The sequence below is a fragment of the Triticum dicoccoides genome, chromosome 7A (genome assembly GCF_002162155.2).
Source record: "Triticum dicoccoides isolate Atlit2015 ecotype Zavitan chromosome 7A, WEW_v2.0, whole genome shotgun sequence".
NCBI lineage: Eukaryota > Viridiplantae > Streptophyta > Magnoliopsida > Poales > Poaceae > Triticum > Triticum dicoccoides.
Genome location: NC_041392.1, coordinates 715,238,606 through 715,255,693, shown reverse-complemented (window position 1 = coordinate 715,255,693; position 17,088 = coordinate 715,238,606). Strand labels below are relative to the sequence as shown.

Sequence of the window (17,088 nt, the reverse complement as noted above, 5' to 3'; positions counted from 1 at the left end):
CGACAGGGAGATCATATCTCTCCATATCATTTCCAATCGACAGTTGATAGCCTTTCGTGCCTATTAAAGTCTCAAAACCAATCGGTCCATCTCATCGGCATTAAGGTGACACCTTCGGCCCCGTCGGTGAACCACCTTTTATTCGTGGATGATAGTCTGATGTTTTTTAAGGAAAGTGTAAATGGAGCAGAAGAGGTGTCAAACATATTGGATATGTATTGCAGGGTATCTGGTCAGAGAATTAACAAAGAAAAGTCATCAATATTTTTCATTAAGGGATGCCCACAGATTATGAAGGACGCGGTTAAGGGATACCTCTAGGTCCCTAATGAATCTTTGAGTGATAGATATTTGGAAATGCCTAGCTACATGGGACATTTCAAGAGAGGAACCTTCAAAAATTTGAGCGACCGTGTCTAGGATAAGGTGAAAGGTTGGAAGGGCAAATCATTATCAACGGGAGGGAAGGATGTTCTTATCAAATCGGTTGCCCATGCAATTCCAGTATATTTCATGTCTTGCTTTAAAACTTCCTAGGGGTTTATGCAATCATATTAACTTTATCAATCGCAAGTTTTGGTGGGGTTGCAACCAAAGACAGCGAAAATCAACATGGGTGTCATGGAAGGTTATGACAAGACCAAAGTACTTGGGAGGAGGGGGATTAGGCTTCAGAGACCTGGAGCTATTCAACCCGGCCTTGCTAGCAAGGCGGGCATGGAGAATCTCACAGGAACCATCATCCTTGAGTGCTAGAATTCTCAAGGCCTCATATTTCCCCAATGGTAGTATCCTTGATGTTGAACTTGGAAGCCGACCGTCGCAAGTTTGGCGTGTAGTTTTAGAAGGAAGAGACATTATGAAGCAAGGAATTATCCGTATAATAGGTAGTGGACAAGATACTAATATTTGGGCGGACAATTGGATACCAAAGAGTTCACCACTTCGACCGATTATATCTCTTGTCCCTGATCCGCCAACAGAAGTATCTGAATTGTCGGATCTACCAATGGCTACTTGGAACGTGGACTTGGTTCGTTCGGTCTTCATTCTTTTTTACGCAGATGAGATTTTAAAGATTCTGGCGTGCACAAGAAATACAATTGATTTCTGGGCTTGACATCCGGATAAAATGGCCGCTTTACTATCGGTTTCGCATATAAGTTTATGATCAAAACAAAAATTCACATAGAAAACTGGTTAGAAGGGAGGAGTGGATCATCCGAAAATGCAAAGGAGGCCACTCCCTGTCGACTACAGATGTGTTGCACAGGAGAAACATGGCAGAAGAGAACATGTGTCACAAGGATGACAGTGACCCTATGGTTGATTGGTGCTCGCATTCTCTTGGATTTGTTTCAGGAATTTTGACGATGTGCATTCAGTGGGGGAGACCTTTGCGTCGACTAAGAAGACGTATGTGGAGGTGCCAAAAAGATGATGTGCCGCCTCAGTCCTTAGGAGATGCTCATATAGATAAGGCATGCGTGCGTGTGTTGGATGTATGTGCGTATATATGAGTGTCTGCGTGAAAAAACTAGGGGCAAACAGTTGCAGACTGTGCAAGTTTCAATGCAATTGAATGGAGAGCTTGTGCAGAGTCATGGATGTAATTTTCGATATTTATTTCGATGCTAGTAGTAGTTACTAGTATAAGATTCGAACTAATAATCGAGAAGAACTATAGAAGTGAGGCTTTGCTGCGGCGTTAGCTAGCTCGATCGAGCTGCATTCGAAAAAAAAGGTAGCTCGTTCGAGCCATGGCCGTGCTCATTGAGCCAGTAGTATTTCCTCCTCTCTACCCGCTCCTCCTTCCTCTGCTCGTCATCGTCCCCTTGCTCTACCTGGTCCGCTCGTCGTCGCGTCGGAACGGAGGAGTCCGACGGCGGCTGCCGCCGTCTCCGTGGGCGCTCCCCGTCATCGGCCACCTCCACCACCTCGCCGGCGCGCTCCCGCACCGCGCGATGCTGGACCTGTCGCGCCGCCACGGGCCGCTCATGCTGCTCCGGCTCTGCGAGCTGCGCGTCGTCGTCGCCTCCTCCGCGGACGCCGCGCGGGAGATGCTGAGGACGCACGACCTCGCGTTCGCCGGCCGCCCCATGACGCCCACGGGCAGGGTCCTCCTCGGGGACAGCCTCGGCGTCATCGCCGCGCCCTACGGCCGCGCGTGGCGGCAGCTCCGCATGATCTGCACCCTGGAGCTCCTCACCGCCCGCCGCGTCCGCTCCTTCGGCCCCGTGCGCGCGGAGGAGGTCGGCCGGCTGCTCCGCTCTCTGGCGCCGGAGCCGGGCTAGGCTCCGGCCGCGGTGAACCTGAGCGAGCGGATCGCCGCGTGCGTGGCGGACTCGGCGGTGCGCGCCGTCATCGGCAGCCGGTTCGCGGACCGTGGCGCGTTCCTGCGGCTGCTGGAGCGGAGGATGAAGCTCGTGCCGGCCAAGTGCCTGCCGGACCTCTTCCCGTCGTCACGGCTGGCGATGCTCGTCAGCTCGATGCCGCGCCGGATTAGGAGGGAGCGCCGCGAGATGATGGAGTTCGTCGACGCCATCGTCCGCGAGCACCAGGAGAACAGGGTGGCCGCCGGCGACGAGGAGGACCTGCTCGATGTCCTCCTCAGGGTCCAAAGCGAGGGCGAGCTCGATCCTCCGCTCACCGGCGACGACATCAAGACCGTTATCATCGTGAGCTCATCTCTCCTGACTTTCTCTCTGTCAGTGAGTGTCTGAGTGAAGCTCTCTCTGTTTTCGGACAGGACATGTTCATGGCGGGGAGCGAGACGTCGGCGACGTTGCTGCAGTGGGCGATGGCGGAGCTCGTGAACAACCCAGGAGCGATGCGCAAGGCGCAGGAGGAGGTCCGGCGGGAGGTGGCCGGGCGCGTCACGGAGGACGCCCTGGGGAGCCTCCGCTACGTGGGCCTGGTCATCAAGGAGACGCTCCGGCTGCACCCTCCGGCGACGCTGATCCTGCGCGAGTGCCGGGCCGCGTGCCGGGTGCTGGGGTTCGACGTGCCGGCGGGGGCGATGGTGCTGGTCAACGCGTGGGCCATCGGCCGGGACGCGGTCAGCTGGGGCGCCGACGCCGAGGAGTTCCGGCCGGAGCGGTTCGACGGCAGCGGCGTGGACTTCAAGGGCACGGACTTGGAGTACATCCCGTTCGGCGCCGGGCGGCGGATGTGCCCAGGGGTGGCGTTCGGGCTGGCCAACGTGGAGCTGGCGCTCGCCAGCCTCCTGTACCACTTCGAGTGGGAGGTGCCGGAGCCCGGGGAGGAGCTGGACATGGCCGAGGCCATGGGACTCACCACGCGGCGGCGCTCCGATCTCCTCCTCGTTCCCAAGCTCCGCGTGCCTCTGCCTTGTTGAGTTGTTAACGAGGAGACTAAGCAAAGCAGTATATAGTTTTTTAGTGAGTCAATTACACCGGTGGGACTAGAACTCGGCGCAAACGATCACTTTGGTGCTAGAAGTTGTGGTGTACATTGAAGTGATACAAAAACTTGTCTTTGACATGCAAATACAGTGTGTAAGTAATATTTCTGGGATTACGCAATTGCTAATTGGATCTCATCTAATACACATGAACACTACTCGATTCGATGCGGAAATTAGTGGACAGTAGTGTGTTTATACCTCCGTTTGGAGAGGCCATCTCGGTGGAGTAAGGAGAGTCTGATGACGAACTGCAACAGCGTAGTAGATCACTCCGGCACCTCGCCGGAGTAAGGAGAGGCCTTCACGTCAACGTCCAGCGCACTCCCGATTGGATTTGGAATGAATTTTGGAGGGCACTGTTATCCTAAACGATACGACGATCAAATAGGTGCAGGGATGCCCTCCTTTATATATAGCGCTGTATATGAAGTGGGACCTAACCATAATCTTAATTAGCCCCCCAATCACAGGCGCAAATTGCTAATTACTGTTAATTAGTGTTAATCCTGTAATTCACTATTGGGCCCACTTTAACTTATGGTAATAACATTTTAACCATTTAATCACTTATTTTTTTCAACATTCTCCCACTTGATTGAATGGTTAATGTCATTAGTCCATACTTCAACAAAGGCATCACACCAAGATAATGTATTCGCAGCAATAGTATAATCATTACTGGAACCCAAAATCTATAGCGTAAGACTTCATTTTGGAATGGATAATTATTTATGGTTGGGAGTCTGTATGGGCATGCATCCATACTCCCTACTCATGGTCCTAATAGTTTGTTTCTTTATTAATCATTATGTGCACTTAGTAAGCGAAACAAACTTCCTTATTCCAAGTTCAAATATTGAGATCTCATCATTTAGTTTCCCCAATAGTTATAGGCTTTCCATTAGACCCATGCTAGCAATATGTTCTCGAAAGAGATTTGGTGGCAAGCCTTTAGTCAGGGGATCAACAATCATCAATTTAGTACTTATATGCTGAATTTTAATTGTTTGATCTTGGACTCTATCTTTCACAACAAGGTACTTAAGGTCAATATGTTTGGCAACACCATTTGACTTCTTGTTACTCGAAAGGAAAACTGCAGCTTGATTATCGCAGAATAATGTAAGTGGTTTATTTATGCTGTCTACCACTCTAAGTCTGGGGACGAAGTTCTTAAGCCATACGGCTTGCCCGGTAGCCTCAAATCATGCCACAAACTCTGATTGCATCGTTGAAGATGCAGTAAGTGTTTGTTTGCAGCTTTTCCATGAAATTGCTCCCCCTGCAAGTGTGAAGATATAGCCTCATGTGGATCTCTTAGTATCCTTACACCCTGCAAAATCAGCGTTTGAGTAACCCATAATTTCTAGGTTGTCAGTCTTTCTATATGTAAGCATATGATTTTTAGTCCCTTGCAGATAGCGCATTACTTTCTTGACAGCTTTCCAGTGATCTAAGCCTGGATTGGACTGATATCTGCCAAGCATTCCAGTTACATACGCTAAGTCGGGACGCGTACATACTTGAGCATACATAATGCTCCCAACAGCCGATGCATAAGGGATTGTCTTCATTTGATCAATCTCTAATTGATTATTGGGACACTGAAATAGACCAAACTTATCACCTTTAACAATAGGTGCAGGAGTGGAAGAACAGTTATGCATGTTGTATCTTTTAAGGACTTTGTCAATATATGCCCTCTGGGACAGTCCTAATGTACCTTTAGACCTGTCTCGGTGGATTTCTATGCCCAAAACATAAGAGGCATCCCCAAGATCTTTCATGTCAAAATTAGATGAAAGAAATCTTTTGGTCCCATATAACATGTCTAAATCACTGCTAGCTAGCAAGATATCATCCACATAAAGTACCAATATAATAAACTTGCTCCCACTGGTCTTAATGTATATGCAATTGTCCACTTCATTTTCCTTAAAATTAAATTTCCTTATAACCTCATCAAATTTAAGGTACCATTGTCTAGACGCTTGTCTTAGCCCATAGATAGATTTCTTAAGTCGACATCCCATATGCTCCTTGCCTTCTACGACAAAACCTTCCGGTTGAGCCATATATACATTCTCATGCAAGTCACCATTCAGGAATGCGGTTTTAACATCCATCTGATATAGCTCTAAATCATAATGAGCAACAAGAGCCATAACAATTCTTAGCGAATCCTTCTTCGAGACAGGAGAAAATGTGTTAACATAGTCTATGCCCTCTCTTTGTGTGTAACCTTTAGCGACAAGTCTTGCTTTGAATCGTTCGACATTTCCTTTAGAGTCATGCTTAGTTTTGTAGACCCACTTACAGCCCACCTTTTTGACTCCCTCAGGAATTTCTACTAAATCCCAAACATCATTAATACTCATTGACTTAATTTCATCATTCATGGCCTCAAGCCACTTAGATGAGTGTCCGCTTGTCATGGCTTCCTCAAAGGAGGTGGGATCATTTGCCTTACTAATGTCATTTCCATCTTCAGTAATGTAAACAACATATTCATCTGTATTAATGGCAGCTCTTCTATCCCGCTGTGATCTACGTAAAGGTTCATTAGATATCACAGAAGACTGAGTGATGTGAGGCTCATTATTAGGCGTTGCACCAATAAACCCTGAATCATTAACTGGAGGTGTTGCGCTTGAAGACGAAGGAAAAACAGACTCTGGGATCATCGGTAATGGTATGTCAGTCCGATTTTCCTCAAGTGTGATTTTTCTTGTCTCGGAGCTCCCACTGACATGAACATTCTCTAAAAATTTAGCATGCCTCGTTTCGACAAATTTAGTGGTACGTGTTGGACAATAGAAACGGAAGCCTTTGGATGTTGCGGGATATCCAATAAAATGACAACTGACGGTTTTAGGATCTAATTTTCCAATGTGTGGATTAAAAATCTTAGCTTCAGAAGGACAACCCCACACATGCAAATAGTTTAATCTGGGTTTCTTCCCAGTCCATAATTCATAAGGTGTATTGGATACTGATTTACTAGGAACCCGATTAAGTATATGCACGGCTGTCTTTAATGCTTCCATCCACAAATTAACCGGTAAACTGGAGTTGGAAACCATGCTCCGTACCATATCCATAAGTATACGGTTGCGTCTTTCAGCGACTCCATTTTGTTGAGGTTCACCCGGCATTGAGTATTGGGCGATTATTCCATTTTCTTGAAGAAATAGAGCAAAGGGACCAGGAATTTGTCCATAAGGAGCATGTCTCCCGTAATATTCTCCACCTCGATCTGATCGCACTACTTTAATCTTCAAATTATGCTGATTTTCTACTTCAGCTTTGTAGATTTTAAATTTATCGAGTGCTTCAGATCGTTCGCGAATAGGAAAAATGTATCCGTAACGAGAATAATCATCGGTGAAAGTAATAAAGGAGTCATATCCATCGGCAGAAGTAATAGGAAATGGACCACAAATGTCAGTGTGGATTAATCCAAAACCCCACTACTACGAATTACTCCTTTCTTAATTTGTTTTGCGAATTTCCCCTTAATACAATCGATGCAGTGATCTAAATCAGAGAAGTCTAAGGGGTGAAGTATCTCTTCTTTAATGAGACGCTCCATTCTCCCCTTCGAAATATGGCCTAAGCGACAGTGCCATAATTTCGACGAAGTCTCATGCTTATTTATTACATCACAAACATTCCAAGATTCAGAGGAGTCGTTCAAAAGGAGTCTATATAGTTTGTCATGGCGAACGCCATGACCAACATCATCATGACCAAACTTAATAACACATCGTTTGTTCCCAAAATAAGTCTCAAAACCATCATCATCTAATAGAGAAACAGAAATAAGGTTCCTCCTCATGGTAGGAACATAAATAGCATTATTAACAAGGAGGGTGAAGCCATCTTTTAGCACTAACGGGAGAGTCCCAACAGCTTCAACATTAGCCTCCTGTCCATTTGCAACTCTAAGAGTTCGCTCCCCTCTTTGAAGCGTCCTCACGGTAAGGAATCCCTGCAATGAGTTAGAAATGTGCACGGTGGCACCTGAGTCAACCCACCAAGTATTAGGGGAAAAATCAGTGTAAAGGGATTCATCAACCATGGAAATTGTCTCCATACCCTTCTCAGTGTAAAGGGCACTGTTATCCTAAACTATACGACGATCAAATAGGTGCAGGGATGCCCTCCTTTATATATAGCGTTGTATATGACGTGGGACCTAACCATAATCTTAATTAGCCTCCCCAATCACAGGCGCAAATTGCTAATTACCGTTAATTAGTGTTAATCCCGTAATTCACTATTGGGCCCACTTTAACTTATGGTAATTAACATTTTAACCATTTAATCACTTATTTTTTTTCAACACAGTGCTGTGGCCGGAAGGTCTCGAGTCCACAACGCACACGACAAAAGCAAGAGGGCTAGCCACTAAAACCAAACCTGTCATTTGTCAAATATGGATAACAAACTTCTATGTACTAATCTCGTCGCACGTGGAGCACAAAAGGGCTGCAAATAGTGCAGCCCATTTTGCACCTGTTTGATTTCTAAACTTATTCGTAGAAACTATGTAAATTATAATCTCAGATTCCCTAAAAAATGTAAATTCTAATGTCAGTAATAAAAAATGACATTTGATTTTTTTATAATTATGTTACATAAAAACAAAATAAATTATTTTTAGAAATACTTCACCTAATGTTTACTAATATGCATATATTAAAAATAACTAGCTAAATGCCCGTGCATTGCTATGGGCAACAATATAGATACATAAATTAAAAGAAAAATCCTATTTAGCACTGAGATGAAAAATAAAAACTGAATAGCAGTATGGGACGTTATCATTGGAATACCATGTGCATAAGAAAAATCCCGGTGAGGCGTGACTGTAAGTGAACCCCGTTGACTTCGTAAAATCAATTAGAATGGATAGAGACATGCAACATGTCTCCCCCGTGAAGAAGGAAAGACAAACAACAATGCTAATGGCTTTCGCAAAAAAAAAACGATGCTAATGGAGAGCATAAATTGTAGCCTATTAATAGTACATAGCACGGATGAAAAGCTTGAATGTATTACAGGTGGTTGTATGACATGTCCATGATTTAACACAGATATATGATCTTAAGGACTGGTAAAACACTGCACCTATTATCGTGATGATCCAGAGTGTCTGATTTAACACTTAGAGTCGAGTCAGAGTCAATCCTAACTACGCCTTATCTTTCCTCCACAAGAAAAGATCTTCCTCCTCCCATATAAGCAAATATCTGTTTTATGCTCTTAAATATCTGTTTTATTTAACATCTAAAGAACCATGGAAAATTAACTGACGCCAATACCATACCAGAACAAAACAGATCCGATTAGAAAGACCAAAGGTAGAATGCTTCGCTTACCAGTGATAAGGTGAGAGCCGATTTAAAGCCAGCATCCACCATCCATTAAGCACCTACTTCTTTGATCGTCTGGAGATCTAATCTACGCAAACGATCTGCTGATCAAACAATCCGTCCAATTTCTAAACCGGCAATGAAAATCTAGCTAGTCAAACCTTGATAGAGCAAGATACTTATAACACAGAAAGAGAAGGGAAAAGGGAGGACTCACGCTGCTGCTTTGCTTTCCCCGGTGGCACACGTCACGCATGCACGGACTCGTCCAAGGCGCCGGCTGTCGTGGTTTTAAGCCTGACAATAGAATAGGGGGGTAGGATTGTAGAGGCAAGATCCTAGCTATGGAGGAGTTGTACACGCGAGTTTTACGAGTTCAGACCCTTCTCGGAGGAAGTAACAGCCCTACGTCTCGGAGCCCGGAGGCGGTCGACTGGATATATGCGTGTGAATTACAAAGGTGCGAAGCCTTGTCTCGGAGGAGGGGGTGGCTTATATAGAGTGCGCCAGGACCCCAGCCAGCCCACGTTATAAAGGGTTCAATGTACATTAAGGCAAGGCGTTACTGGTAACGCTAGTAATAAAGAGATATAAATAATCTTTAAGGTTGCAGAGTGAATGACCGACCGTTGCCATCCTGAGTGACGTTAGGCCTTCTACACTCTGAGTGGTTTCTCGTATCGTCGAGTGGTTGTTCGCATAGTCGAGTGTCTTCTATACTGTCGAGTGGAACATAGCTTCACGGTCGAGTGGATGATGATTTTGCTTCGACCGCTTCTGGTTCCTTTAGAGATGTCTTTGGGGAGGGTATCTTGGACAGATCCATGACCCTATCCTAGGTACATAGCTTCATCATTAGCCCCTGAATGGATCAGGGCTTGAGTGAGGAAGGAGTTGGGAATACATCCGACTCATTCTTTGTGATATGAGCATAACTTCGATGATCATACTGCTCACGGTTTTCTGTACTGATCTCGTGCAAAGAGAACTACGCATAGACCTAGCTCATGATGCCACTGTTGGGGAACGTTGCAGAAAACAAAAAATTTCCTACGGTTCACCAGATCCATCTATGAGTTCATCTAGCAACGAGTGATCGGATTGCATCTACATACCTTTGTAGATCACGCGGGGAAGTGTTCAAAGAACAGGGATGAGGAAGTCGTACTCGACGTGATCCAAATCACCGGAGATCCTAGCGCCGAACGGACGGCACCTCCGTGTTCAACACATGTACGGTCAGCGTGACGTCTCATCTTTCTTGATCCAGCAAGGGGGGAGGAGAGGTTGATGAAGATCCAGCAGCACGACGGCGTGATGGTGGATGCAGGGGTCACCGCAGCAGGGCTTCGCCGTTCTACTACGAGAAGGAGAGGTGTAGAAGGGGAGAGGGAGGCGCCAAGACTCAAGGGTGCGGCTGCCCCTCCCTCCCCCCTTTATATAGGCTCCCTAGGGGGTGCGCCGGCCCTAGGAGATGGGATCTCCTAGGGGGGCGGCGGCCAAGGGGTGGAGTGCCCCCCAAGCTAGGTGGGGCGCCCCCCCACCCTAGGGTTCCCAACCCTAGGCGCATGGGGTGGGCCAAAGGGGGCGCACCAGCCCACTATGGGCTGGTTCCCCTCTCCACTTAGCCCATGGGGCCCTCCGGGATAGGTGGCCCCACCCGGTGGACCCCCGGGACCCTTCCGGTGGTCCCGGTACAATACCGGTGACCCCCGAAACTCTCCCGATGGCCGAAACTGCACTTCCTATATATAATTCTTCACCTCCGGACCATTCCGGAAGTCCTCGTGACGTCCAGGATCTCATCCGGGACTCCGAACAATTTTCGGGTTACTGCATATTCATATCTCTACAACCCCAGCGTCATCGAACCTTAAGTGTGTAGACCCTACGGGTTCGGGAGACATGTAGACATGACCGAGATGGCTCTCCGGTCAATAACCAAGAGCGGGATCTGGATACCCATGTTGGCTCCCACATGCTCGTCGATGATCTCATCGGATGAACCACGATGTCGAGGATTCAAGCAACCCCGTATACAATTCCCTTTGTCAATCGGTACGTTACTTGCCCGAGATTCGATCATTGGTATCCCAATACCTCGTTCAATCTCGTTACCGGCAAGTCACTTTACTCGTACCATAATGCATGATCCCGTGACCAGACACTTGGTCACTTTGAGCTCATTGTGATGATGCATTACCGAGTGGGCCCAGAGATACCTCTCCGTCATACGGAGTGACAAATCCCAGTCTTGATCCGTGTTAACCCAACAGACACTTTCGGAGATACCCGTAGTATACCTTTATAGTCACCCAGTTACGTTGTGACGTTTGGTACACCCAAAGCACTCCTACGGTATCCGGGAGTTACACGATCTCATGGTCTAAGAAAAAGATACTTGACATTGGAAAAACTCTAGCAAACGAACTATACGATCTTGTGCTATGTTTAGGATTGGGTCTTGTCCATCACATCATTCTCCTAATGATATGATCTCGTTATCAATGACATCCAATGTCCATAGTCAGGAAACCATGACTATCTGTTGATCAACGAGCTAGTCAACTAGAGGCTTACTAGGGACATGTTGGTGTCTATGTATTCACACATGTATTACGATTTCCGGATAACACAATTATAGCATGAATAAAAGAAAATTATCATGAACAAGGAAATATAATAATAATCCTTTTATTATTGCCTCTAGGGCATATTTCCAATAGTCTCCCACTTGCACTAGAGTCAATAATCTAGTTACATTGTGATGAATCGAACACCCATGGAATTCTGGTGTTGATCATGTTTTGCTCTAGGGAGAGGTTTAGTCAACGGATCTGCTACATTCAGGTCCGTATGTACTTTACAAATATCTATGTCTCCATCTTGAACATTTTCACGAATGGAGTTGAAGCGACGCTTGATGTGCCTGGTCTTCTTATGAAACCTGGGCTCCTTGGCAAGTGCAATAGCTCCAGTGTTGTCACAGAAGAGTTTGATCGGCCCCGACGCATTGGGTATGACTCCTAGGTCGGTGATGAACTCCTTCACCCAAATTGCTTCATGTGCTGCCTCCGAGGCTGCCATGTACTCCGCTTCACATGTAGATCCCGCCACTACGCTCTGCTTGCAACTGCACCAGCTTACTGCCCCACCATTCAAAATATACACGTATCCGGTTTGTGACTTAGAGTCATCTAGATCTGTGTCGAAGCTAGCGTCGACGTAACCCTTTACGATGAGCTCTTTGTCACCTCCATAAACGAGAAACATTTCCTTAGTCCTTTTCAGGTACTTCAGGATATTCTTGACCGTTGTCCAGTGTTCCTTGCCGGGATTACTTTGATACCTACCTACCAAACTTACGGCAAGGTTTACATCAGGTCTGGTACACAGCATGGCATACATAATAGAACCCATCACCTTCGTCTTCACGGGTGAAGCCGGGAGGACTGCGTGGTCCATTGACCATCAAAATTTCTGCCGCTGGGTCGCTCTTGTAGCACTCGGATGCAGTCTCTACGGAGCCAGTCGACAGATCGAACAGGCCATAGAGAGTTTCGTCGGGCTCGATTGCCACGACTTGAGGGGTGGCCGACTGGCGAGCCACCGCATGCCTCAACAATCGCTGAAGCCTCGACCGACCAGAACGTTTGCTCCGGCGGGCCACAGGGAGGGTGAAAGCTGCTGGAGCCGACTGATACTGGGTCAACGGCTGCCACAGGAGGACGCCGCGGACACACGCGCAAAAGTGCGTCACCCCGCGGGCGGGGAGTGCGTCGACATCGAGTGGAGCCTCCTGAAGCCAAGCGGAGTCGTCGGCGACAAACACGAGCGCGCCGAGACGGATCTCGCGGCCCTTAGCCAAACCTCCGCCTGAAACCATGATGAAGGGGATCGGAAAAATTGTAACTTCTCCAACAAGTTGCTAAGACACCTGCCCCACGGTGGGCGCCAACTGTCGTGGTTCTAAGACTGACAGTAGAATAGGTGGGTAGGAATGTAGAGGCAAGATCCTAGCTATGGAGGAGTTGTACACGCGAGTTTTACGAGTTCAGGCCCTTCTCGGAGGAAGTAACAGCCCTACGTCTCGGAGCCCGGAGGCGGCCGACTGGATATATGCGTGTGAATTACAAAGGGTGCGAACCCTTGTCTCGGAGGAGGGGGTGGCTTATATAGAGTGCGCCAGGACCCCAGCCAGCCCACGTTACAAAGGGTTCAATGTACATTAAGGCAAGGCGTTACTGGTAATGCTAGTAATAAAGAGATATAAATGATCTTTAAGGTTATAGAGTGAATGACCGACCGTTGCCATCCTGAGTGACGTTAGGCCTTCTACACTCTGAGTGGTTTCTCGTATCGTCGAGTGGTTGTTCGCATAGTCGAGTGTCTTCTATACTGTTGAGTGGAACATAGCTTCACGGTTGAGTGGATGATGATTTTGCTTCGACCGCTTCTGGGTCCTTTAGAGATGTCTTTGGGGAGGGTATCTTGGACAGATCCATGACCCTGCCCTAGGTACATAGCTTCATCATTAGCCCCCGAATGGATCAGGGCTTGAGTGAGGAAGGAGTTGGGAATACTTCTGACTCATTCTTTGTGCTATGAGCATAACTTCGATGATCATACTACCCACGGTTTTCTGTACTGATCTCATCGATCTCCACGTCCCTCACGCCTCGTGGGCGATCTTGGGCTGTGAGCCGACTGAACTGTGTCTGCAACCACGGATCTGCTATGGATCCTATTCCGCGACTGAGATACGGCTGTATTCTATTCTCCCGCCGCCCGGAGCAAAGCTCGGATCTGCACCAGACCTCGGCCAGCTTCTGACTGGGAAGGTTGGATCGACTCCTCTATCCAGGCAGCAGCTGCTAGATTCTGGATTGGGGTTCGGTATACCTGAGTCGGAGGCGGAAAAAGTTGGCGTCGACTGGATTCGGGAGCATGCTACCGAGCGCGATCGTCGAGTGCACGCTAGAGGTTCTCCAGTCGAGTGCGCTCAGCCAAATTGGCCAGGAGCGCCTGCTCCAAGGCGTGGGACTCAGGGGTTTCTCCAACTATAGGAGTATGGAGTGCATCCATGTTCCGGCGGCGAAGTGAAGGAAATATGCCCCAGAGGCAATAATAAAGTTATTATTTATTTCCTTATACCATGATAAATTTTTATTATTCATGCTAGAATTGTATTAACCGGAAACATAATACATGTGTGAATACATAGACAAACAGAGTGTCACTAGTATGCCTCTACTTGACTAGCTCGTTAATCAAAGATGGTTATGTTTCCTAACCATGGACAAAGAGTTATTATTTGATTAACGGGTTCACATCATTAGATGAATGATCTGATTGACATGACCCATTCCATTAGCTTAGCACCCGATCGTTTAGTATGTTGCTATTGCTTTCTTCATGACTTATACATGTTCCTATGACTATGAGATTATGCAACTCCCGTTTGCCGGAGGAACACTTTGTGTGCTACCAAACGTCACAATGTAACTGGGTGATTATAAAGGTGCTCTACAGGTGTATCCAAAGGTACATGTTGGGTTGGCGTATTTTGAGATTAGGATTTGTCACTTCGATTGTCGGAGAGGTATCTCTGGGCCCTCTCGGTAATGCACATCACATAAGCCTTGCAAGCATTGCAACTAATGAGTTAGTTGTGAGATGATGTATTACGGAACGAGTAAAGAGACTTGCCGGTAACGAGATTGAACTAGGTATTGAGATACCGACGATCGAATCTTGGGCAAGTAACATACCGATGACAAAGGGAACAACGTATGTTGTTATGCGGTCTGACCGATAAAAGATCTTCGTAGAATATGTAGGAGCCAATATGAGCATCCAGGTTCCGCTATTGGTTATTGACCGGAGACATGTCTCGGTCATGTCTACATTGTTCTCGAACCCGTAGGGTCCGCACGCTTAAGGTTTCGATGACAGTTATATTATGAGTTTATGCATTTTTGATGTACCGAAGTTTGTTCGGAGTCCCGGATGTGACCACGGACATGACGAGGAGTCTCGAAATGGTCGAGACATAAAGATCGATATATTGGAAGCCTATATTTGGATATCGGAAGTGTTCCGGGTGAAATCGGGATTTTATCGGAGTACCGGGAGGTTACCGGAACCCCCCGGGAGGTATATGGGCCTTAGTGGGCTTTATGGAAGAGAGGAGAGGTGGCCAGGGCTGGGCCACGCGCCCCTCCCCCCTAGTCCGAATAGGACAAGGAGAGGGGGGCGGCGCCCCCCTTCCTTCTCTCTCTCCTCTTTCCCCCTCCCGAATCCTATTCCAACTAGGAAAGGGGGGAATCCTACTCCCGATGGGAGTAGGACTCCTCCTGGCGCGCCCTCCTCCTGGCAGGCCGCACCCCTCCTTTGATCCTTTATATACGGGGGCAAGGGGCACCCCTAGACACACAAGTTGATCCGTGTGATCATATTCTTAACCGTGTGCGGTGCCCCCTTCCACCATAGTCCTCGGTAATATTGTAGCGGTGCTTAGGCGAAGCCCTGCGACGGTAGTACATCAAGATCGTCACCACGCCGTCGTGCTGACGGAACTCTTCCCCGACACTTTGCTGGATCGGAGTCCGGGGATCGTCATCGAGCTGAACGTGTGCTAGAACTCGGAGGTGCCGTAGTTTCGGTGCTTGATCGGTCGGGCCATGAAGACGTACGACTACATCAACCGCGTTGTACTAACGCTTCCGCTGTCGGTCTACAAGGGTACGTAGATCACACTCCCCCCTCTTGTTGCTATGCATCACCATGATCTTGCGTGTGCATAGGAATTTTTTTGAAATTACCACGTTCCCCAACAGTGGCATCCGAGCCTAGGTTTTATGTGTTGATGTTATATGCACGAGTAGAACACAAGTGAGTTGTGGGCGATATAAGTCATACTGCTTACCAGCATGTATTACTTTGGTTCGGCGGTATTGTTGGACGAAGCGGCCCAGACCGACATTACGCGTATGCTTACGCGAGACCGGTTCTCCCGACGTGCTTTGCACAAAGGTGGCTAGCGGGTGACAGTTTCTCCAACTTTAGTTGAACCGAGTGTGGCTACGCCCGGTCCTTGTGAAGGTTAAAACAGCACCAACTTGACAAACTATCGTTGTGGTTTTGATGCGTAGGTAAGATTGGTTCTTGCTTAAGCCCGTAGCAGCCACGTAAAACTTGCAACAACAAAGTAGAGGACGTCTAACTTGTTTTTGCAGGGCATGTTGTGATGTGATATGGTCAAGACATGATGCTAAATTTTATTGTATGAGATGATCATGTTTTGTAACCGAGTTATCGGCAACTGGCAGGAGCCATATGGTTGTCGCTTTATTGTATGCAATGCAATCGCATTGTAATGCTTTACTTTATCACTAAGCGGTAGCGATAGTCGTGGAAGCATAAGATTGGCGAGACAACAATGATGCTACGATGGAGATCAAGGTGTCGCGCCGGTGACGATGGTGATCACGACGGTGCTTCGAAGATGGAGATCACAAGCACAAGATGATGATGTCCATATCATATCACTTATATTGATTGCATGTGATGTTTATCTTTTATGCATCTTATCTTGCTTTGATTGACGGTAGCATTATAAGATGATCTCTCACTAATTATCAAGAAGTGTTCTCCCTGAGTATGCACCGTTGTGAAAGTTCTTCGTGCTGAGACACCACGTGATGATCGGGTGTGATAGGCTCTACGTTCAAATACAACGGGTGCAAAACAGTTGCACATGCAGAATACTCAGGTTATACTTGACGAGCCAAGCATATACAGATATGTCCTCGGAACACGGAGACCGAAAGGTCGAGCGTGAATCATATAGTAGATATGATCAACATAGTGATGTTCACCAATGAAACTACTCCATCTCACGTGATGATCGGACATGGTTTAGTTGATTTGGATCACGTAATCACTTAGAGGATTAGAGGGATGTCTATCTAAGTGGGAGTTCTTTAAGTAATATGATTAATTGAACCTAAATTTATCATGAACTTAGTACCTGATAGTATCTTGCTTGTTTATGTTGATTGTAGATAGATGGCCCGTGCTGTTGTTCCGTTGAATTTTAATGCGTTCCTTGAGAAAGCAAAGTTGAAAGATGATGGTAGCAATTACACGGACTGGGTCCGTAACTTGAGGATTATCCTCATTGCTGCACAAAAGAATTACGTCCTGGAAACACCGCTGGGTGCCAGGCCTGCTGCTGGAGCAACACCAGATGTTATGAACGTCTGGCAGAGCAAAGCTGAT

At 47.1% G+C, this 17,088-nt stretch overlaps 2 protein-coding genes across 2 annotated transcripts; both read left to right on the top strand.

Moving 5' to 3' along the window:
• The first annotated feature begins 1,760 nt into the window (after nt 1-1,760).
• LOC119334010 (cytochrome P450 71AV8-like) lies at nt 1,761-2,309 on the top strand. Its single transcript, XM_037606690.1, has one exon. The coding sequence runs from the start codon at nt 1,761-1,763 to the stop codon at nt 2,292-2,294; it is 534 nt and encodes a 177-aa protein (XP_037462587.1). The 3' UTR covers nt 2,295-2,309.
• On the top strand, nt 1,788-3,509 carry LOC119332136 (alpha-humulene 10-hydroxylase-like). Its single transcript, XM_037605306.1, has 2 exons — nt 1,788-2,678; nt 2,750-3,509. The coding sequence occupies exons 1-2, from the start codon at nt 2,418-2,420 to the stop codon at nt 3,356-3,358; spliced, it is 870 nt and encodes a 289-aa protein (XP_037461203.1). The 5' UTR covers nt 1,788-2,417; the 3' UTR covers nt 3,359-3,509.
• The last annotated feature ends 13,579 nt before the right edge of the window (nt 3,510-17,088 follow it).

Excerpts from the sequence above, each read along its gene's own strand:
- LOC119334010 (XM_037606690.1), top strand. The coding sequence starts at position 1,761 with ATGGCCGTGCTCATTGAGCCAGTAGTATTTCCTCCTCTCTACCCGCTC.
- LOC119332136 (XM_037605306.1), top strand. The coding sequence starts at position 2,418 with ATGAAGCTCGTGCCGGCCAAGTGCCTGCCGGACCTCTTCCCGTCGTCA. Across the intron at positions 2,679-2,749 it reads ACATCAAGACCGTTATCATC|GACATGTTCATGGCGGGGAG; the intron begins GTGAGCTCATCT and ends GTTTTCGGACAG.